Raw genomic sequence first — 18,622 nt, 5'->3', positions numbered from 1 at the left:
TGTCTTAGTTCTGTGGGCTGATGTTTAGTTTTAATTATTGGAATCTATTCTTTTTTTCTCTGAAATGTGATTGCTCATTAATAGATTGACTGAAGACAAAAAGTATTCATTTACACATCAAAAGAGAAAAATGCTATGCAAAGCATAATTTGAAATATCTTACTTTGTCTTTTAAGGGCTAGAAGGCTGGGAAAAAAGACTAGTAATTTCTGACAGGGCTCATATAGGTAAGTTCCCAATTTTATATTTCTCTCTGAACTTTTCATGGCAGTAAAGAGTGACTGTTTTTAGCCATTTCTCTACATTTATAGTGAAATTTCTTTGGGTTACATCTCTGTATGCTAGACATTATAACAGCTTTGGTTTATTGAAGACACTAAAAAAGAACTTGGGGGTGCCCATATGACACACTCCTAGGTTTATATTGTGAAGTGACTCTTCAGTCCCGATTTGTGATCATAGCCTGGAAAGGGGGTTCGCTTTTGAAGCTGGAAATGAGATACGAGAAGCAGTCAAAATGTGCTTCTGGAGTTAATTCACTGAAGGACTCATTTCCTCCTTCCATGTAAAAGCAGTTTTACTTTCCTTTCATTAAATATATCAACTTTGTTTGGGAAACCACGTGACTGGATGTGACTTCCAAAGTAGTGAGCTCCATGCCAACTAAAATGCCATTTACTACGGAAAAGAGATTTTATCTGTTGGGATCAAGACAGTGGCATTTCTTCTCTCAGGGAGGCCATGAATCAAGCTTTAATTCAGGTTTGTTCCAGAAGACTCTAAACTTCAGTTTAGAGCCTGGAAAAAAAAATGTTGATAATCCAAACCACCAAGACGGAGCTTCAGTGCTGGAGGCTTTTTCTCCTTGCCTGTCTTCACTACATAAATTCCTGCTGTAAAATAGATTTAGTGACATAATAGTTACATAACTGCATGAATTAGGAAATAGAGTTATTGATGCTGTGGTAGTTTTCTTCTGAAGATGGGAGCTTCTGAAGTGTTTATCAAACAAAAGCTTATGACATGGGGAAGAAAAAGGATTTTTTAAAAACTTATCTGGAAAACAAATAGCTCAGTGAGTGAATGTGTTATTTCAGATTAAATACCCCTTTATTTTGGAGTAATTGCTCTTCACTTGAGATAGTCGAGTAACAGTTCCTAAATTTCTACAATTCTTTTTGATAGTGGGATCACTGTATGTGAATTCTTTGGGGTGGTTAGGTTGTTAGAGGAACTGTTCTGTGGTGATTACATTACAATGGCAGCACCATGAAATTTTTGTGGGTAGACAGGTCCTGAGCAAAAAGAACTAGTTTTGACTGATCATTCAGCCTTTTATCTTAATGGAGTTGCAGATGCTTCTGCTTAGAAAATTTTGAAGGGCAGTCTTGAGATCTGTTTGTATTATAAATGTCTTCTCAGAAATGAATGTTGGCAGTCTGTGAGCAATTAGTCTGTAACAAAAGATCAACTTAAAATACGCTCAAACTGGTGATCTAATCCTTTAAATTATGGGAATGCGTGAAAAGAAACATTGAAGTAAATTTGGTAAGGAAAGCAAGGAAAATCACTTCTGTTCTAGAGAAGCTGAAGCTCTTACTGAACGAAAAAGTACTTTGCAAGATTTCTATCCTACCTGTGTAGGAGTAGATTAATTCTTTAATTTTGAGGATATAGTGCTTAAGAAAAATGAGCTGGCATCAGTTAAACTGGAACAGAGTTTGACTCTCTTCAAATTTGTTATGAACCTTGTCAAATTTATTTTTTATTTCTACAGTGGACAGAGAATTAATGGAAGGTGTATTTTGCATAATCCTTACCTGTCATTAATAATGTGTAATGCTTGAAAAAATAAAAAAAAACAGGGCTTGTGAAGTTGACTTCTGTTATCTTTGAGAAACAGTTGCACTGGTTTTCATGACCAGTGTTCATGAGATCTTTACCAAATTATTATTATCTCCAAAAACTTTTGAATTTGTACTGTAAAGTGATATAAGAAATCTTTAGAATGAATGAGTACTCTTACTTAAAGTTCCCACCATAAATTTCAGCAGGATGTCATCTTTGCATAACCTGTTGTCCTGGATTTCTTTTACCTGCATGTTTTCTTTTCTGTCCGTTTGCTCTATTGAGCCGCTGGAAGCTTGAAATGTTTTAGCTTTTCTATGGGAGATGTGTTAAGCAGCTTGCAAGTCTACTAAATAAACACAGAGTCTCTGAATAACTGCAGAACTCAGGGTGGGGAGGTGGGTGAGAAGTAGTTTGTAAAAGAGGAGGAAAAAACTCTGGTCATTTTATTTCCCTCTCATCAGTGTGTGTATTTATTTTTTTTCCACATTGATGGACACGACTAAAATTGGTTTGAACAGAGCATTACTGATATGGTTGTTTATTTTATGCAAAATTTATACTTACAGAAGTTATTTTTATTTTTTAGTATTTGATTTCCACCAAGCTGCTGATGGCATCCAAGAACAACAAAGACAAGAACAAGCAGGAAAGAAGTAGGTACTTTAATGGATGGCTTAGTACAAAGAGGAATTGATGTATTGGATTTTCATTACTGATTGTCATCAAATATAAAATGTTTCCTTGTAAGTCTGTAATGTGGAGTGTTCTGGAATTGCTTTCTCTTTTGTCCTGCAGTGGCTAGTAAAATGTTACATTCCTAATGAAAGAGTTTCATCTAGATATTTTGCCCTCTGGAAAAGTTCCTGGTTCCCAGTTTGCCTCATAAAAAAGGGTTCTTGCTCCTTAGCATTTTCATTGATTACAGGAAATACGTTGCTGCAAATCTACATTTAAAAGTACTGTTTTATTGTCTCCAAGTAATTAAAAGGTCTGATAGCACTAATTTAGTTTCTCAGGATGCTTCAGTTTTAGAATTACATGTTCATGTTTCCTAGGTTGTGTTGCTGCTGACTTCCTGAGGATTTTGAAAGTTTTAAAAACTAGATGCAGTGTTTCTTACACTATTTCTAAGTAGCTCCCTTCTTGGGGATAGGGAAAGGGCTGGCAGCATTCAGTGTGAAGAGTCTACAGCTGGCAAGTAATGTAGGACTTCCAAGGTACCAGTAAATTTAATCTCTCTACATGGATGAGAAGCAATTTAGTCTTCCTTACTGAGACCCGTAAAGCCTTATCATCCTTGACAGTAACCTTTCAAAGTGTCTGATTTGGGCATATCTTGCTTCACACAGGCTGCTATTGCACATTAACTCGTCAATTGTTCTTTAGGTTGGGTCATTTTCACACTTGACTGGGCTGTACCAGCAGTCTTGTTAGCTGTTCTCTTAGGAATTAAAAAGCAAACAGAGTATGTGTGTATATATATTTTTTTATGAGACTGTATTTTCATATCAGCTATTCTAGAGCAATGACTGTGGAGTGTAAGCTAAAACTGCTACATGGTAATAACTGTGATTTAAAAATACCTAAAGTCACTGAGCTACTTGTGAGATGGAGCTGTTTTATTAGTCAACATTGAAGATTACAAGGGAAAGCACAGTAACGAACACCTTCATGAATTAATTTATTTAAAAGAACTTTGGCCTCTAAAAAAGTTACATTTAAAGATAAGAAATTTAAGTCACTCTTAGAAGTGCTGTGTCTGTTCTTCCCTTTAGCCTTATTATGTTCTTGAAGTTCTACGGTGATCATACAGTTCCCAAACTTACTAAATCTTCTGATGGATAAAAGCATTAGGCTATCTACTTCCTCCAAAATATTAATGCTAAATGACTGGAGTGGGGGAAGTATTTTACAGATTGGTTGAGCGCAGGATCTCAGAAACTGATCATTGGAAGGCTTCTGCTTGTGGGAGGAAGAAATCTGGAAGAGCTAGCTAGTATTGTCTAACTGTAGATTTGACTGTATAGCATGTTTTGTCTTAAACTTTTGTGTCTTAACACTTCAGATTTGAGTGCTATAAATATTAAGTTCAATTTTTATCTGAATATTTCTGTCCAGTTTCAGTAGTTTCCCTTCCAGAAAGGTTGTAGGAAAGGTAATGTAATAGAGAAGTAGATATGCTTATGCAGTTTTTTAATGTCAGTAAATACAGTCTTCTGAAAGCATAACTCCTTTATGAATTGATCTGTCTTAATAAATAGAAAGCAGCTCTTTTTTAAAAAATATTTGAGAGGGATATGAATTGAGGTGGAGGCTAGAGCCAATTATTTAAGGCCACAATCTCCTGATGTATTTAAACAATACTGTTAGGCAAAGTTAATTGGAATGTCTTTCATATTGGACTGCAGACAAACATATCACACCCTGAGATCGATCTAATCAGAACATTTGTTGGTTTGCTTTTTCCAAGGTTATTCTTTTGAATCTAGTTCAAGCTTGTAATGGTCTAGCTAAAAAGAATTAAGTACTGATCATGACTGTATTTCAGTTTAGTTGCATATCAGTTGCTACCTGCTACCTTTTAATATAGAGTTTAGACATGACCTTGGGATTAGCTTGTACCTTATGGAGTAGAATGGAGTCTTTCTTGAATTATGTTACAACCTTCAAGGCAGTTTAAAGGAATCAAATTTGATGTTCTTGCTGTTCCAGTATCAGCTGGAAAGATCCGTATAATATTAAACAGTAAAAATCAGATTTCTTTTTTCAGTATTGACTTTATTCTTTATAATGATACATGGCAAAGATTTTGCAGTCTTTCAGATTGTCACTTAATTGATATGGGACTGTTGCTCATATTTAGCTGGCCAGCTTAAAAACTAGTAGGTAAGGAGGGGTAAGAACAGTAATTTAGTATTCAGAATCAGCAACAGTTGGAAATGTTTCTCAGTCATTCTGTGTGTATGTACATCATATTTGTATGTGCAGCATTTTGAGCACCAATGTCACTCTTAGATGTTTGGCAGTATTTGTTTTCCAGGCTTCAACTGAGACTTTCAGAATTAAATGAAGTATTTCTCACAAAGATTTGAAAACAATACTGTTCATATTTTTCTTTAGCTCTTCTTAAAATAAGCATCTTGGAAGGAGTATGGTTACTTTCAGTTCATAGTGTTTCAGGATATTGTTCTAGAATTTGCTTCCTTGGGTAGAAAAATTGGGATTTATATACAAATAGATAAATAAAATTGATTGAAATACAAGATGTTACTGGTCTGAAAACAAAAGTATGTAGAATGTGAATATCTTCATGCCTGTGAGCAGTGATGTTCAGAAGCTGTTAACTGCTAAAAGTATCTGGTGTTTTTAGACATTTAAAACAAGGTTCTCAATAACCACACTTCATTTTATGCTAGGGGTGTATTAACTTTAAAGGAAAAAAAAAAAAAAACAGTTTTATATCAATCGTAATTTCTCTTATTACCTTTTAAAGTTTGGGAACTACCAAAAAAGGAATTGGTCCAGTATATTCTTCAAAAGCAGCTCGAAGCGGACTCAGAATGTGTGATCTTGTATCTGATTTTGATGAATTTTCTGAGAGGTAACTTTTGTATTTTAATGCATGTTTCAAGCATAATTTTTAATTTGTGGGTGTGCCCTTGTGTAAACAATTGCAGCAGGTTGATGTTTGTTTATAACCCATTCTGCTCAAAAATGATTTAATTTAACAAAATAATTGTGGATGTTCAGTCTGTGCATTACAGGGTCAGTGGAGGTGAGAGAAGGAAAACGAAACAAACCTCTGACTTTTGTCTTCCAGATTCAAAGTGTTAGCCAATCAGTACAAAGCGATATATCCCACCTTAGAGATAGACATTGAAGGAGAATTGAAAAAGCTCAAGGTAAGCCTGTTTCTGTCTGTTAAGTGATGTAGTCACCGTGTGCAGTTCCTGATACATAAATCTTGAGGCGACTGACTCTCATACTTCTGTGATGAGTTAAAATACCTATCCTATGACGTTGATATTTATCCATTTAAAAAACCTTCTAACAGTACCTTTAAAAAAGCACCTTTGACACCCTGCTTTATGTAGCATTTAAAAACTGGGTTTCAAGGGAACAATTGTAAACTTTAAGAAGAGGACTTGTTCTGAGAGAATTATTATTTGACTTTTGCTTACTCAGACACACTGGCTAGAAAAAACAAGCATCAAGGTTGTGGTTGTGGAAGGCAGAACATTGTTGGAACATTATGAACTGAAGTAATAAAGCCTTAGGGGGAAAAAAAAAGACTTTTTTCATTGTTGTTAGTCTGTAGGTTGAGTAATGAAGCCTGATTATCAGCAAACAACTCTCGTGGTTAAATATGAAGTCTGATTTGATTCTCCCTGTACTCACCTGAGACACTTGTGAGATTTCTCAATTGTGTTGATTCTCTTATGTCTACTAGTACAATTTCAGCATGCAATGTTCTTTGTCTTATTTTTTTCTCAGCATTTTAAGAGTTTAATTTTCTGAGATTTTCTTACCCCTTGGAGAATGTCAACCAAATTTGACATGAGTTAAAAATAGTGAGGTATTTGTGGAACAGAGGAGGGCATGCACAGTTACATATGTTTAATTCTTACAGAAAATCAGGCTGAAGAAATCATCTTTCTCCTATCTTTAGTTTAAAATCGAGTATGTGGGAGCTCTTAGAACTTCAGCTTTGTTCACTTTAAATTATATCTGTTGAATTGAAGTACTTACATCAATATGTAGGACTAAAAATCAGTTTCATTTGTACGTGTTACAATGGTTTGTAGTTTACATAATGCACATTTACAGAATACCTATAATGCAGTGGTAGGATGGAAAAATATGTAATTGTAGCTTGAGGAAAATTACTTACGTATAATACAGCATGGGGTTATTCTCAAGCTTGAATATTTCTAAGTATTTAAAATTCTTAAAGAAATTGGATTTTTTCTTGTTTTTTTTTTTTTTTTAAATTCAATAGACTGTATGTTCTGTATATGTAAAGCTTGAGTATAATATTCTTCCTTCCCTTGTTCACATATTATAGCGTATTTCTTTAGCATTTATTTTACATCTTTGCTTTGCTTTTCCTTTTCAAAAGGAGGTAAGAGTATAAATGTAAGCACTTCCGCTCTGATTGTCTTCTATTATAATGAAATTATAGTATCCACTACTCTTATTCTTTAGGCCTACATGGAAAAAATAAAACCAATGGTAAAGGATGGTGTTTATTTCATGTATGAGGCTTTACATGGACCACCAAAGAAGATCTTAGTAGAAGGTGCAAATGCAGCGCTACTGGACATAGATTTTGGTAGGTATAACCCTTCTGAGATGCACGTTGCTATACATTTGTTATTACTATATATTTTATATATGTTCAATATGAACTCTTCTGTGCATACCTGTTCTTGTGGAACAAATGTTTTGTATTCCACAAGAACTCTACTCTGTGATTACCAAACAATCAGTGGAAAAAAAATGTTTTTACATAAATGCTTTCAAGGAGCTCAAGAGTCTCCCAAGATCATTTCTTGATTGTTTCTCACTCAAAGTGACAGTAAGGATTGGGTGATTAAATTATTTTTTGAAAGAGATTGTAACTGGTACTTCAGCGTAATGTATATTTCATGCGAAATAGCTCACGTGCCTATAAATCTTGGGAAAACACTTAGAAGGAAAATGGAGGTCTCCATAATAGAGAGACAAAGCACGTATGCAAAATACTTACAGTACAACTCTTCGAAAGTCAGTGTTTTCAACTCCATGTAACAGTGTTTCACTGTTCCACAATGCAAGGAAAGACACTGAGAATCTGGATTGTTAAGCGCAGGAAAAGCAGATCATGTCTGAAAATCATCAAGTGTGTCCGTAATATTGACAGAGTTATCTGGATTTTATCCTGCCTGTGCTTTGAGAAGCAGATTGACACAGGAATCTCTATTCTCTCCTCAGACGGATATTTCCAGTTGGTTGGGCACCTAGGTTGACAACAGTCAGGTCTCAGTCAAAAGATTTGACGATACCAAATTTGATTATTGATTGTTCTGGATGAGGCTATTTTTTGTGCCTTGTTGCACAGAAGTTTTAATACCAACACACATGTTATAACTGTGCATGTCTTGCATTTCTGCCACTTTTCTAAAGCCTGTTATGATGCTTGCACGTGTCTCTGTGACTGTGTCTGATTTTCTCTGTTTTAAACACTGGGTGAGGATAAACTACTGTCAATTTAGCAATCTGTGAGCTGAAAATGAGCAAGAACTACCTGATTGACTCCAGCTGTGACATCCACTAGCTGTAGAATCTGGCAGTAAAGAGTAATTCAGCTACTCTGACATAGAGAAATACAGACTTAATTAGTGCTTGTGAACTGCTATTGCAAACATAACGTTACACACGTAAACCAGTGTTTCTCTGCAGAGATTTGAATTGAGCAAAAAAAAAAAAACAACACAAAAAACCACCAACCCAAAATTAGATATACCTGATGGTAGGTACGTAGTTTGTAAAACTTTACTGAGCAGTTTCTAATTGCTTCTATTTTTTTGTACTGTTGTATTGCTTTTGTCTTGATTGTTCTTTTCCCATCTCTGATACTTATTCTGGGAAAAAAAAAAAAAAGGAAAAAAAAAAACCATCTGCAGCATGAGGTAGAAAAAGTTTAACTCTTTTAGCAATATTTTGTTTTCCAGGCTGAAGGCTGAATACTTAACCAGAGACAAACTAATCACCAGTCAACTAGATTATATTCTAGAAGTTGGGTTGCTTCTTTTTTTAAATATTTCCTTTATTTTTTATTTCACTTGTGGCAATCATTTTTTTCCAATTGATTTTTTTTTTTTTAAGCAAAACTCTTTTTTGAATTCTACTCCTCCTTGTGATTTCTTAGCATTATATTATGTTGACCAGCTCGTAGAGCGTGTTATTTTTCCTCCAGAAACATAAAATGATAAACCTGTATTTTCTGACCTCTTTATATCATTTTCATATTGATCTCTTTTCAAATTTTCACATTGTTTTAATAGTGAATCTATTTTATATAACATGAGGCATGATTTCCTGGAATCTTACTCCAATTTTTGACTTGTATGATCATTCAGAATCGTTAGATTCTGCTTTTGTACCAGTTGGAATCACAGATCTTCAGATCATAGAATCACAGAATGGCCTGGGTTGAAAAGGACCGCAGTGATCATCTAGTTTTAACCTCCAACTGTGTGCAGGGTCACCAACTGCCAAACCAGGCTGCCCAGAGCCACACCTAGCCTGGCCTTGAATGCCTCCAGATGTTTAAGTACTTTGAATTCTGATGAAGCAATGACAAAAAAGGCTACTAAAGTAGTAATTCTATTTCTGCTGTTTTAATAAGGAGGGATCAAGCAGTGTACATAGGATTCAAGAGCTTATTAAATCTGCAAAATACACATAGTATAAGGTGTTGGCTTTTGTTTTCCTATTTTTCATGTATTGTAATATCTAGGTAATTGCAATGTACCAGTGATCCTTACCAGGTTTGACATGTAAAATCTGTTAAAAAAAACAAAACAAAACAAAACAAAAAAACCCCAAAAAAACAGTGTTTGTGATTTTTAAACTCATTTCTTTTTTTTAATAGGCACATATCCGTTTGTGACTTCATCAAACTGCACAGTTGGTGGAGTTTGCACAGGTCTGGGCATGCCACCACAGAATGTTGGGGAAGTGTATGGAGTTGTGAAAGCATATACAACTAGAGTTGGAATTGGTGCCTTTCCTACAGAACAAGATAATGTGAGCATTATTTTCCTTTGTCTTGACATATTACCAAGTTAAGTATTGTGTCTGTCTTACATTAAATCAGTATTGCTTCTAAAAAAGACAACTGTGTTTAGATACCTCATTCTTCCAATTGTGTTATTTATGTGTGTGTTCTTACTCACTGTGTCATAATGACTGGAGTTCCTGTGTTTGTTGTCACCAGTAAGTTAAGCGAGTTCCACGTTACTGTTTCTGGTACAAGAATAGCCTTGATTGTAAGAAACTGTAATACAGTTCTGTTCATTTTCAGCAGAAAGTGTTTGGGCAATGAGCTGAGGTTTTTGAGATGATTAACAAAATTTCTTCACTCGGGACGGTGAGGCCCTGGCACCGCTGCCCAGAGAAGCTCTGGGTGCCCTATCCCTGAAGACGCTTCAGGCTGGGTTAGATGGAGCTCTGGGCAGCCTGAGCTGGTGGGTGGCAGCCCTGCCCATGGCTGGGGGTTGGAACCAGATGGTTTTTAAGGTCCCTTCCTATCTACGACGTTAAATGATTCTATCATTCTAAAGTGTGCTTCCGAGGCTGCCAAATCTAATTGACAACTTGTTAGATCTTTCCGTGGAATAGAAGGCTAGAGCAGGAGGAATTTTTGAGAGACTTGCTCAGATAGCATTCTCTTGAACAGGGAGTAGAATTCTGTATTTCTGTGTTCATTCTTGGCTGACAACTTTGTGGAAAAATGGGGGAAAACTTTTCAAGTAATTTATGGTATTATAAGCTAGTTAAAATATATGATGCAGATGTATGCTTCCTGCAGATGAAAAGAGACTCATGTAATAGTACTACTGTTTGCTAGGAAATTGGAGAATTGCTGCAAATGCGGGGTAAAGAGTTTGGTGTTACCACTGGTAGAAAGAGAAGATGTGGCTGGCTGGACCTCGTGCAACTCCGATATGCCTACATGATTAATGGCTTTACTGCGTAAGTTGTTTCGACAGCTTTGCTGGCAACTTGATAGAAAAATTGTGATATGCTCTGGATTACTCTAAACCTACCTAAGTACATGCTTTACTTACATTGTCCTGTTTTTCTTGTCTCTTGTTCTTTCCACTTAAAATACCATGTTTTGGTTATGCAACCTGGTGTTTACACAGCCAGTATTTTATTATTTTGATATTTAAGGACAGGCATGCTTGGCATACAAGAGCAGACAGCAACAGGCATCGTGCTCTGAAACCAAATTAAATGAATGGTCATAAAGTATCTTGGTAGCGTTCTGGCCAGTTAAAATTCTACCACTTAAAACTGTAGCCCACTCAAGAATGCTCATTATTTGAATTTTGCACTTTTCTTCTAGTGCTAGATCTAAGTGCACAATCAAAAGGCTGTTTTTGTTGTTGTTTTTTAAGTCGCCAGGAAAATGAATGGAATAGTGTCACAGAGGCTGTTTTTCTGTGGGAAAAAGAATTAATGGCAGTGTACTCAAAGTGCAAGAATCAGTTTTCTCCTGTGTTTTTAAAATGTGTTGAAAGTTGAGAGGAGTTAAAAAACATATTTAAACAGAGTAATGTTCTTTTGTAGATTGGCTCTTACCAAATTGGATATCTTAGATGTATTTCCAGAAATCAAAGTTGGTGTTGCATACAAACTAGATGGTGAAGTCATACCTCATTTTCCAGGTAAGGCCACTTGTTCAACAGTTTCAGATATTGTTGAAGTGCAACCTGAAACTTGAATACATTGGACTTGTAAAATTTATGACGGGAATTTGTTACTTCAGCACTAAGCCTTCAAGGTCTTCTGAGATACACTGCACCATACCTGTACTGCAGTGTTACCTGTCTTCTGGAAAGAGCATCTAAAACATCTGAAACTTAAATGTTATTTGCTTTAGCCCTTTCCTTTGAATCAGCCTGCATTTCCTTCAGGCTACATCTGAAACTATTCATCCCCCTCTTCCCGCAGGACAAGACTATTTAGATGTACAATGAAACAGATGAGGCTACTGTTCCAGCTGAAAAGCCAGATAAAGTCAGATCTTTTGTGCATATTATTTTTTTAACAAGTCAGTACCCCTTAACTCACAGAGCAGCTAGGAAATAATCAGGCACACCTGCACAATGTGAAAGAGGAAGGGAGGAGAGGTGCAAGGAGGAAATAAACAGTTCTGGAGAAAATAAGAGTGTATTTCAGTGCAGGAGCAGCATAGCATGATGGAAACTATAGTCCCACTCTGAGGAGGACAGTGGCCAAAAATATATCTGGCTGCTAAAATTTTTTAAATACTATTTTTAAGGTAACACATCCTTTTTGGTTTTCTTGTACAAATACTCCAGAGAAAGGAAGAACGTTGTTCAGTAGTAAGGATTGGGCTTTCTGGTTTTCTGATGTTGTGCATACATACATTTTTTATCTAGTTGCTATCTTGGGGTTTGAGGCAGGTCAGAGATAATAAAATGCAACTCAGAAAAGATTTTAGGTAGTTTACATATGTAATTATGTATAAAGACATAAGCAGTGATCTATCAGTAGTCCTTGAAATTAGTATGTCTGGGGAAATTTGTAGTTCTGTTCTTTGGTGTGCTTGATGGAGTTCTCTCATTGATTTGCCCTCTGTTATCTTCAAACAAAAGTGCCAGCTAAAAATATGAGTGCGCATTGAGTAACATGATGTGTGATTTATTCAGGAAGTTTAGTGGCCATTTTGTACTAAACCAGGAAATGGTTTTCCCCATGTAAAACTCGAATATTGTTTCCTTGTTATCTTTTCCAAAAAATAAAGGAAACTTTTGTACTTGCAATAGCCTTTGAACATTACGGACAGTGTGCATTGGAATTGAGGACTACTCCATAGGTACTCATCTGTAGCCCTGTCATTTAACCTGAGGATTATTTGTGTTGTCTTATGTTCAGGACAGAAGACGTCCTTTGGCAGTCCATCGTTAAGGATGACTTAAGTAGATGGCCATGCTTTCCAGAATGAAGATTTAATTCAGTGATTTATATATATATATATATTATATATATATTTGATATATATATATCGTGTCTCAAATGGGACCAGAATCTTGTTAAGGCTTCTGAAGGCAGACTTTGCTCCCTGCATGTGCCTGTATAACAGGAAGCTAACCTTTGGCCACTGCAGTACAATATGACTCTTAACTGATTTAGCTGTTAAGATTTCAGTAGAAATGTAGTAGAAGCTGTGATTTTTGCTGCTGGCATGTCTTCCAGAATTGTCAGAAGGAGTTTGAGCTGATCATCCCTTAAGCTGGAAGATGCTGTCTCTCACAGTACCTCTGTGTTCCCCATCTCCCTCTTTCACTGCTATACTCTTCAACATTTGATTGTGTTTTCTAAACCTATACTGCAGGTTTCTTGTAACACCAAGCCCTAGCTCTTTGTAGGAAAGCAAAAAGTAACTGTCTTCCCCTTTCATTTTACAGGCTCTTAGATATTTCTTAACTTGCTACTTTGATATTTTGAATTCAGTCTAGGAAAGTTCTTGTCTTGAAATCTTTCACTAGCAGGATATTTTTCTCTCTGTCCCTTACCCCCATCTCATTTTCTTGGAGATGTTGATTCTTCGTGTGAAATGACTGTCTCCAAATTAGAAGCAGGGTACTAACATCTCAGGAAGAAAAAAAAAAAGACTCTTATTACGTAGATTCTAGATTTTTCTAGCTGAATCTGAGAATTGTAGGAATCTTTTTTACTTTTCAGGTTAGATTTCTGTGGTCAATTCATCACTTGCTGTTAAGAAAGAACTAATTATGTCTTAGCGATTTACATCTCATCATGTCAGCTTGTAAGTGGCTCCTGGGGTGGATCTGGCCATTGTCTTCCTGCCAATTGTTCGGTTCTGCGAGCTTAGGGAAGAAAGGTAGAAGTCCCTACCAGTTATAGGATGGTCCAGATTAAAAGCAATGTGAAAACCACTGTCTAGTCCTGCTAATGCTTCCTGTACAAGCTCAGCTACAATTTAATCTCATCACAGATGCAACCTCTTGCTCAGAAGACTTGGAAAACACAGATTCTTAAACATTGGGAGAGTATTTTTAAGAAACTTTTATTTCATGCTTGCTTTTTTTCTTGTGCTCTTGTCTCGAGTGTTTACTGGTGATTGCAGAGCTGGGACCCTGTGTTAGGTGCTCCTTTGATCTGATCTATGTGACTGTATGTTCATTTTCTGGAAATGGCTGAAGGATCTTCTACACTGAGATCCTTTTACACTTATGCCAAGATCCCAAACATCAGCTGTTCTTTCCCAGTTGGAAAGTAATATCACACTGCTCTTTCTCAAAATTCTAGTATCAGACTACCAGCTGTCATTATATCTGTGCTCTCTGTTATCTAATCAGCTGTGCTAATAAGGAATGTTCCAGAAAGCCTGAAAGATGACTGCCCTCAGGGAAAAACTCAGAGAAATCTAGGTGGTTACTGTATCTGTTTCTTCACTGAGCTAAGTTAATGGTTCATTTTTACAGCACATCTTTTACCACGCCTGCTGGAGTGACATGAGAGAATCACTAGGAGCACCAAGAAATTTATCCTGTCTTTTCTTCCTTTCTTTTGGGGAAGTAAGAATTGAACTAAGAGTAATGGAAGAATGTAGGTGCGATTAGACTAATCAGTTCAAAGTGATTTCAGCCTTTTCCTACCCATCTTAGTCAGAGAGGATTCAAAGTAAAACCAAACTGCTTGTAGACTTTCAAGCTGGCACCTTATTCTGGACCATCTGCAATGCTTGGAGATGGGTGTGTTTTTACACTTCAAATATAGCTATTTTACAATTTACCAGGGCAGCAGACAGCAGCTTAATTGTTACTGCTTGTGACGTAAAGAAAAGTGCTTATCCTTGGCTTTTGCAATCAGATATCCTTAGTGTTCTTGCCTGCTTGTCAAGGCTAACTCAATTCCAACACAAAGTGTGCACTTTCTCACTACTGCAAGCTTTGAAGTCAGTAGAGCATAGCATGTGTTCTTTGCCCTTACTCAAAAGGGCCTAGTTCATAGAGGCTTTATTTAAGACGTCACTGCTTTTGAGCACTCACATTCACCAGGACAAATTATTGAATAATTTGAGCCTGAGTTTGTTGGCTGCACACGCACTGAGGTGGAAAATTAGCTGTGATTCTGTATTTGCATATTTGTTATGCCTTTTGCACCTACAACACCTTCCCAGTTTGACTGACTGTCTTTGCAAGAGTGGCTTGATTGGGTATCTGAGACATGGAGCATAACTAAAATCAGTTACAAGGTCTTTGGTAGAATGCTGCCTTCTTTAGGGAGGCTAGAATACTGATACCCTTCATTTTTTTTACCAATGTGTCTTTGATATCAGGTTTAACGTTTAGTCGGGTTTAAGGCTTTTGTTTTGCCTCAGAGTGTCATTTCAATGCTAATATTCAGAAAATTAATAGAATTGTTCAGTTCCAGAATAACGTGTTTCTTCACGGCTTGAGATCATAGGATTCATAATTGATGGAAATCGTTGTAGCAAGGTATTAAATGGCTGACAAAATGGAATAGGGTCATTGGAAGAATAGGGCCATTATTCTGAGAAGTGAAACAGTGGAATATGTGACTCCACCTTCAGGTCTGCAGTGATGATTTGATTGATAAATTCTGTCCCTTCACACTGCTGACTATCATGGTAGATGCTGAAAGGCTCTTTGTACATCTTTTGCATACAGTGATACCAAGAATAGAACATTTCGTGTCTGATCAAGATAACTGCTGTTGGCTCTGCTGTAGATACAAGAGGACTTGCAATGTTGGATACCATGTTGGCAAACTACCTTTCTTCCTATTCTAAATCTAAGACCCTTAAGAACTGAACTAAACAAACTACTCTGTTGTAAAGTTTTGGGGCATGAGTATTATGTTCTGTATAAACAGGACATGTTTACTACTATGTTTATTTAATAAGAAGTACACTCTTTTAGAATATGTACAATCTTGTGCCATTTAGAATATGTACTTTAACTGTACAGTACTCACAAACTGGTACATAATTGTTGCTTTTACAACAACCAAATTCCTTCTTGAGAGGAGAATTGGGTCTTAATGTTTGTGTAGCAAAAAAGAATCAAAACTTTGAGCAAACAGACTTCCTGAAAATTACATTTTCCAGTTTAAAAAAATATATGTGACTGTTAGTACTAGAATTCCAAAAGTCTTAATTCTTGATTGTTGCTTAGATTTGCTTTCTCTGCTTATATTAACACAGGGATGTGTTAGCACATTTAGTGCTGGCATTAAGAGAAAAATGTCTTCTTATAGGAAAAGAGTAAGAAGCTTATATCTACGTGTTTAGTGACAGAGAATGTACGAACTTTGTGGATGTATCTTTTTTGCTTTTCAGCCAACCATGAAGTCTTAAGTAAAGTAGAGGTAAAGTATGAGACACTCCCAGGATGGGATACAGACATATCAAATGCAAGGACATTCGATGAGTTGCCTGTAAACGCACAGAACTACGTTCGTTTTATAGAAATGGAGTTAGGTGTTCCTGGTAAGTAAAGAAGACTTATTTATTTCTCCCAGCTCCATGAAACTCATCTTTCATACACTCTGCCTTAATGAACATTCACTATATAAAAAATTAAGTTGTAGTTAGCTGGTGATACTTGCAATTACTAATTTTACCACTTTTTGTTGATCTGTTTGTCTGTTGGATTGAAAATTTTCAGAAGTTGCAGATGTTACATGAGCATCCTTTCTTTGGCTTACACTGTAGCTCTCATTCAACTGACGTTCTTAGAAGTTAAGCTTAAGTGTTTTCCCAATTGGTTATAATAGGGTCCTGCTGCCATAATGAAGTCAGTGAAACCACTGGTGTACTGAGGTATTAAATATGTGTGGCAGTAGGAGATCCTAAGCTAACAAACCACCTATTACTCTCAAGCTTTCTAATAAAGATGATCTGATTCTGTCCAAAGCTGGGAACAGCAGTGAGGCAAATCTTTGCTTTTCTAACAGTTTCTGTATTTTTTTTTTCTCATGATCTGGAAAATAGATTTATTTGTTACAGGAGCCTGAAGACTCTTCTTGCTTTTCTTGCTTTTCCAAACTACCAGCGCATTCTTACTTCAGAAACAGTAGATGTAAATATAACTTCTTAACCTACTAATAATATAATACTTTTCTTTGTAGCTATAGAGCTAAAGATCTTAAGTACTTAAGAAGATAAGTCTTATCTTAAGCTGCAATCCAATCTTTCTTTATATTCTTATAATAAAAATTTACTTTTCTCTCCTGCAGTTAAATGGATTGGAGTAGGGAAGTCCAGGGAATCAATGATCCAGCTGTTTTAAAGATTTCAGATGCATGGAAGAAAGCACACTCCTCAAAAGACTGCTCATTCCTAAATGCATTAGTAGCCCGCAAAGCAAAGATGTTGGAAAGATAGATTTTTTTGCATGGAAAGAAATGCTAGAGTTGATATCTTTAAATCAATTGCTACTCCTGAAAGAGACTTTAACTTGAACCTGTATCTGTTCTTATTCAACTGCAATTTCCAGGACATCTGTTATTTGTTCAAGGTGCCATCAATTTTTTTTTTTTCCCTAATGTTAGTTCATAATGTAATTCCTGTTTGGAAATCTAAGATATCATTACTTCATGACTGTTTGTTATCCTCTCTCTGCTTTTGGCGGTGTTACTTCCCTGAAATTTTAGACAGTAAAAATAATGCAGTTTTGCACAGATAGTTTTACATCCTCGTTATTTGTATTCCTTATGGCTGCTCTTGTGAGTGATTAAAGAGAGGGATTCTGATTTTGTAATGCTATAAATGCTGTCTAAATTATTGTGTGATCTGTTTTTTTTTTTAAAAAAAAAGGTGTGATGCCAAGTTTTTTTTTTAGCTGTATAGCACAGAAAACTGAACTCTTTGTAACTCACAGAGGACACTCAAGTGTTTACCGGAAAGTGTGCTCGGGAAGTTAGGAAATTGATATTGTAAAAAGTTCATTTGCAATTATTAAAGAACAGTACTGATTTTTGAGTTAAATGTTTTATAATGTTACTTTTTTTATTACTACTTTAAAATCCCTGCACTTATCTACTTCCAAAGCATGTATTTCAGCAAACTGTTTCTCTAATTAAAAAGGGTTATTTTTGGTGAGAATTCTTAACGTTCTGATGCCCTTTGAAACTTTTTGTAATGTAACCAGTAGATCTTTGGAGAGCTAACAAAGCACAAACAATTTTGTAATTCTAAATTGAGATGCTTTAGAAATAACATTAAAAATATTCTGTGCATTTGTCTTCGATGTAGGGAAAATAATAAGCATTTGCCTTATGACATAAACATATTTTATCTTCCTAGTGTTGGAAAATGTTTCAGAATAATTTTCATTTATAAGCATTGTGATATAATACAAAGAATCTGATTTCTTTTGGCAACAACCCAGGAGTTACATGTTCCCCTTCCAGATTTCTGAGAGCGACTTGTTTCTGTATGCTGTACAGTGTTACTCACGTGCTTCCTTTTCATTCCAAATAAAACTTATTTTTCCTTCACAAAAAAAAAAAAAAAAGGAAGGAAAACTTGTGTCAGGATAGAGCGGGGGGTGGTTCAGTAGATTCTGGCTGTGAGACAAGTGTAAGAAAGCTTTAATATAGAATGAACTCTGTCAGGCCTTTCACATTATGGCTTAGATAACCACATGCCTGAGATTGGATAGAAGGAGCATTTCCTGTTAAATCGCTGGCACGTGACAGGGCAGTTAGCAAGGTTTGTATTTTAGTGGTGTAACATGCAAAGAGGAGGTTGACACGGCATACTGAAAAAAGTGGCAAGTATTTCAGGAGGTCTTTGTATCAGCATTACATGTAAAGATTATTCTCCTCAGTAGCAGAAAACAAAACAACTTCACACTTTTTTTTCTTTCTGACAGGAGGCCCTGTCTTCTAGTTTTATTCTCTTCCTCACAGTTCAGGAGAGAGCCATCCAATTCCTCTCCTAGCTAAGGCAAATCAAAAAATAAGAACATGTGATGAGAGA

General features: G+C 36.0%; 1 protein-coding gene across 2 annotated transcripts in view; it reads left to right on the top strand.

Moving 5' to 3' along the window:
- The window catches only part of ADSS2 (adenylosuccinate synthase 2), a 32,425-nt gene extending 14,542 nt beyond the window's left edge, over window positions 1-17,883 (top strand). Inside the window, exons 4-13 of one of the 2 annotated variants that reach the window (XM_042818859.1) lie at window positions 177-227; window positions 2,438-2,504; window positions 5,345-5,452; window positions 5,672-5,753; window positions 7,057-7,183; window positions 9,488-9,642; window positions 10,466-10,590; window positions 11,191-11,288; window positions 15,977-16,126; window positions 16,876-17,883. In XM_042818859.1, coding sequence (XP_042674793.1) covers window positions 177-227; window positions 2,438-2,504; window positions 5,345-5,452; window positions 5,672-5,753; window positions 7,057-7,183; window positions 9,488-9,642; window positions 10,466-10,590; window positions 11,191-11,288; window positions 15,977-16,126; window positions 16,876-16,928 — 1,016 coding nt within the window. In that variant the 3' untranslated portion in view covers window positions 16,929-17,883. The remainder of the gene's footprint in view (window positions 1-176; window positions 228-2,437; window positions 2,505-5,344; window positions 5,453-5,671; window positions 5,754-7,056; window positions 7,184-9,487; window positions 9,643-10,465; window positions 10,591-11,190; window positions 11,289-15,976; window positions 16,127-16,875) is intronic. The other variant, XM_042818868.1, reaches the window with a different exon arrangement.
- Window positions 17,884-18,622: the final 739 nt, after the last annotated feature.

This window comes from Centrocercus urophasianus, unplaced genomic scaffold, assembly GCF_019232065.1.
Source record: "Centrocercus urophasianus isolate 14NV4802_14NV808 unplaced genomic scaffold, USGS_Curo_1.0 seq_10, whole genome shotgun sequence".
Taxonomy (NCBI): Eukaryota; Metazoa; Chordata; class Aves; order Galliformes; family Phasianidae; genus Centrocercus; species Centrocercus urophasianus.
This window is presented reverse-complemented; position numbering and strand designations above follow the sequence as displayed.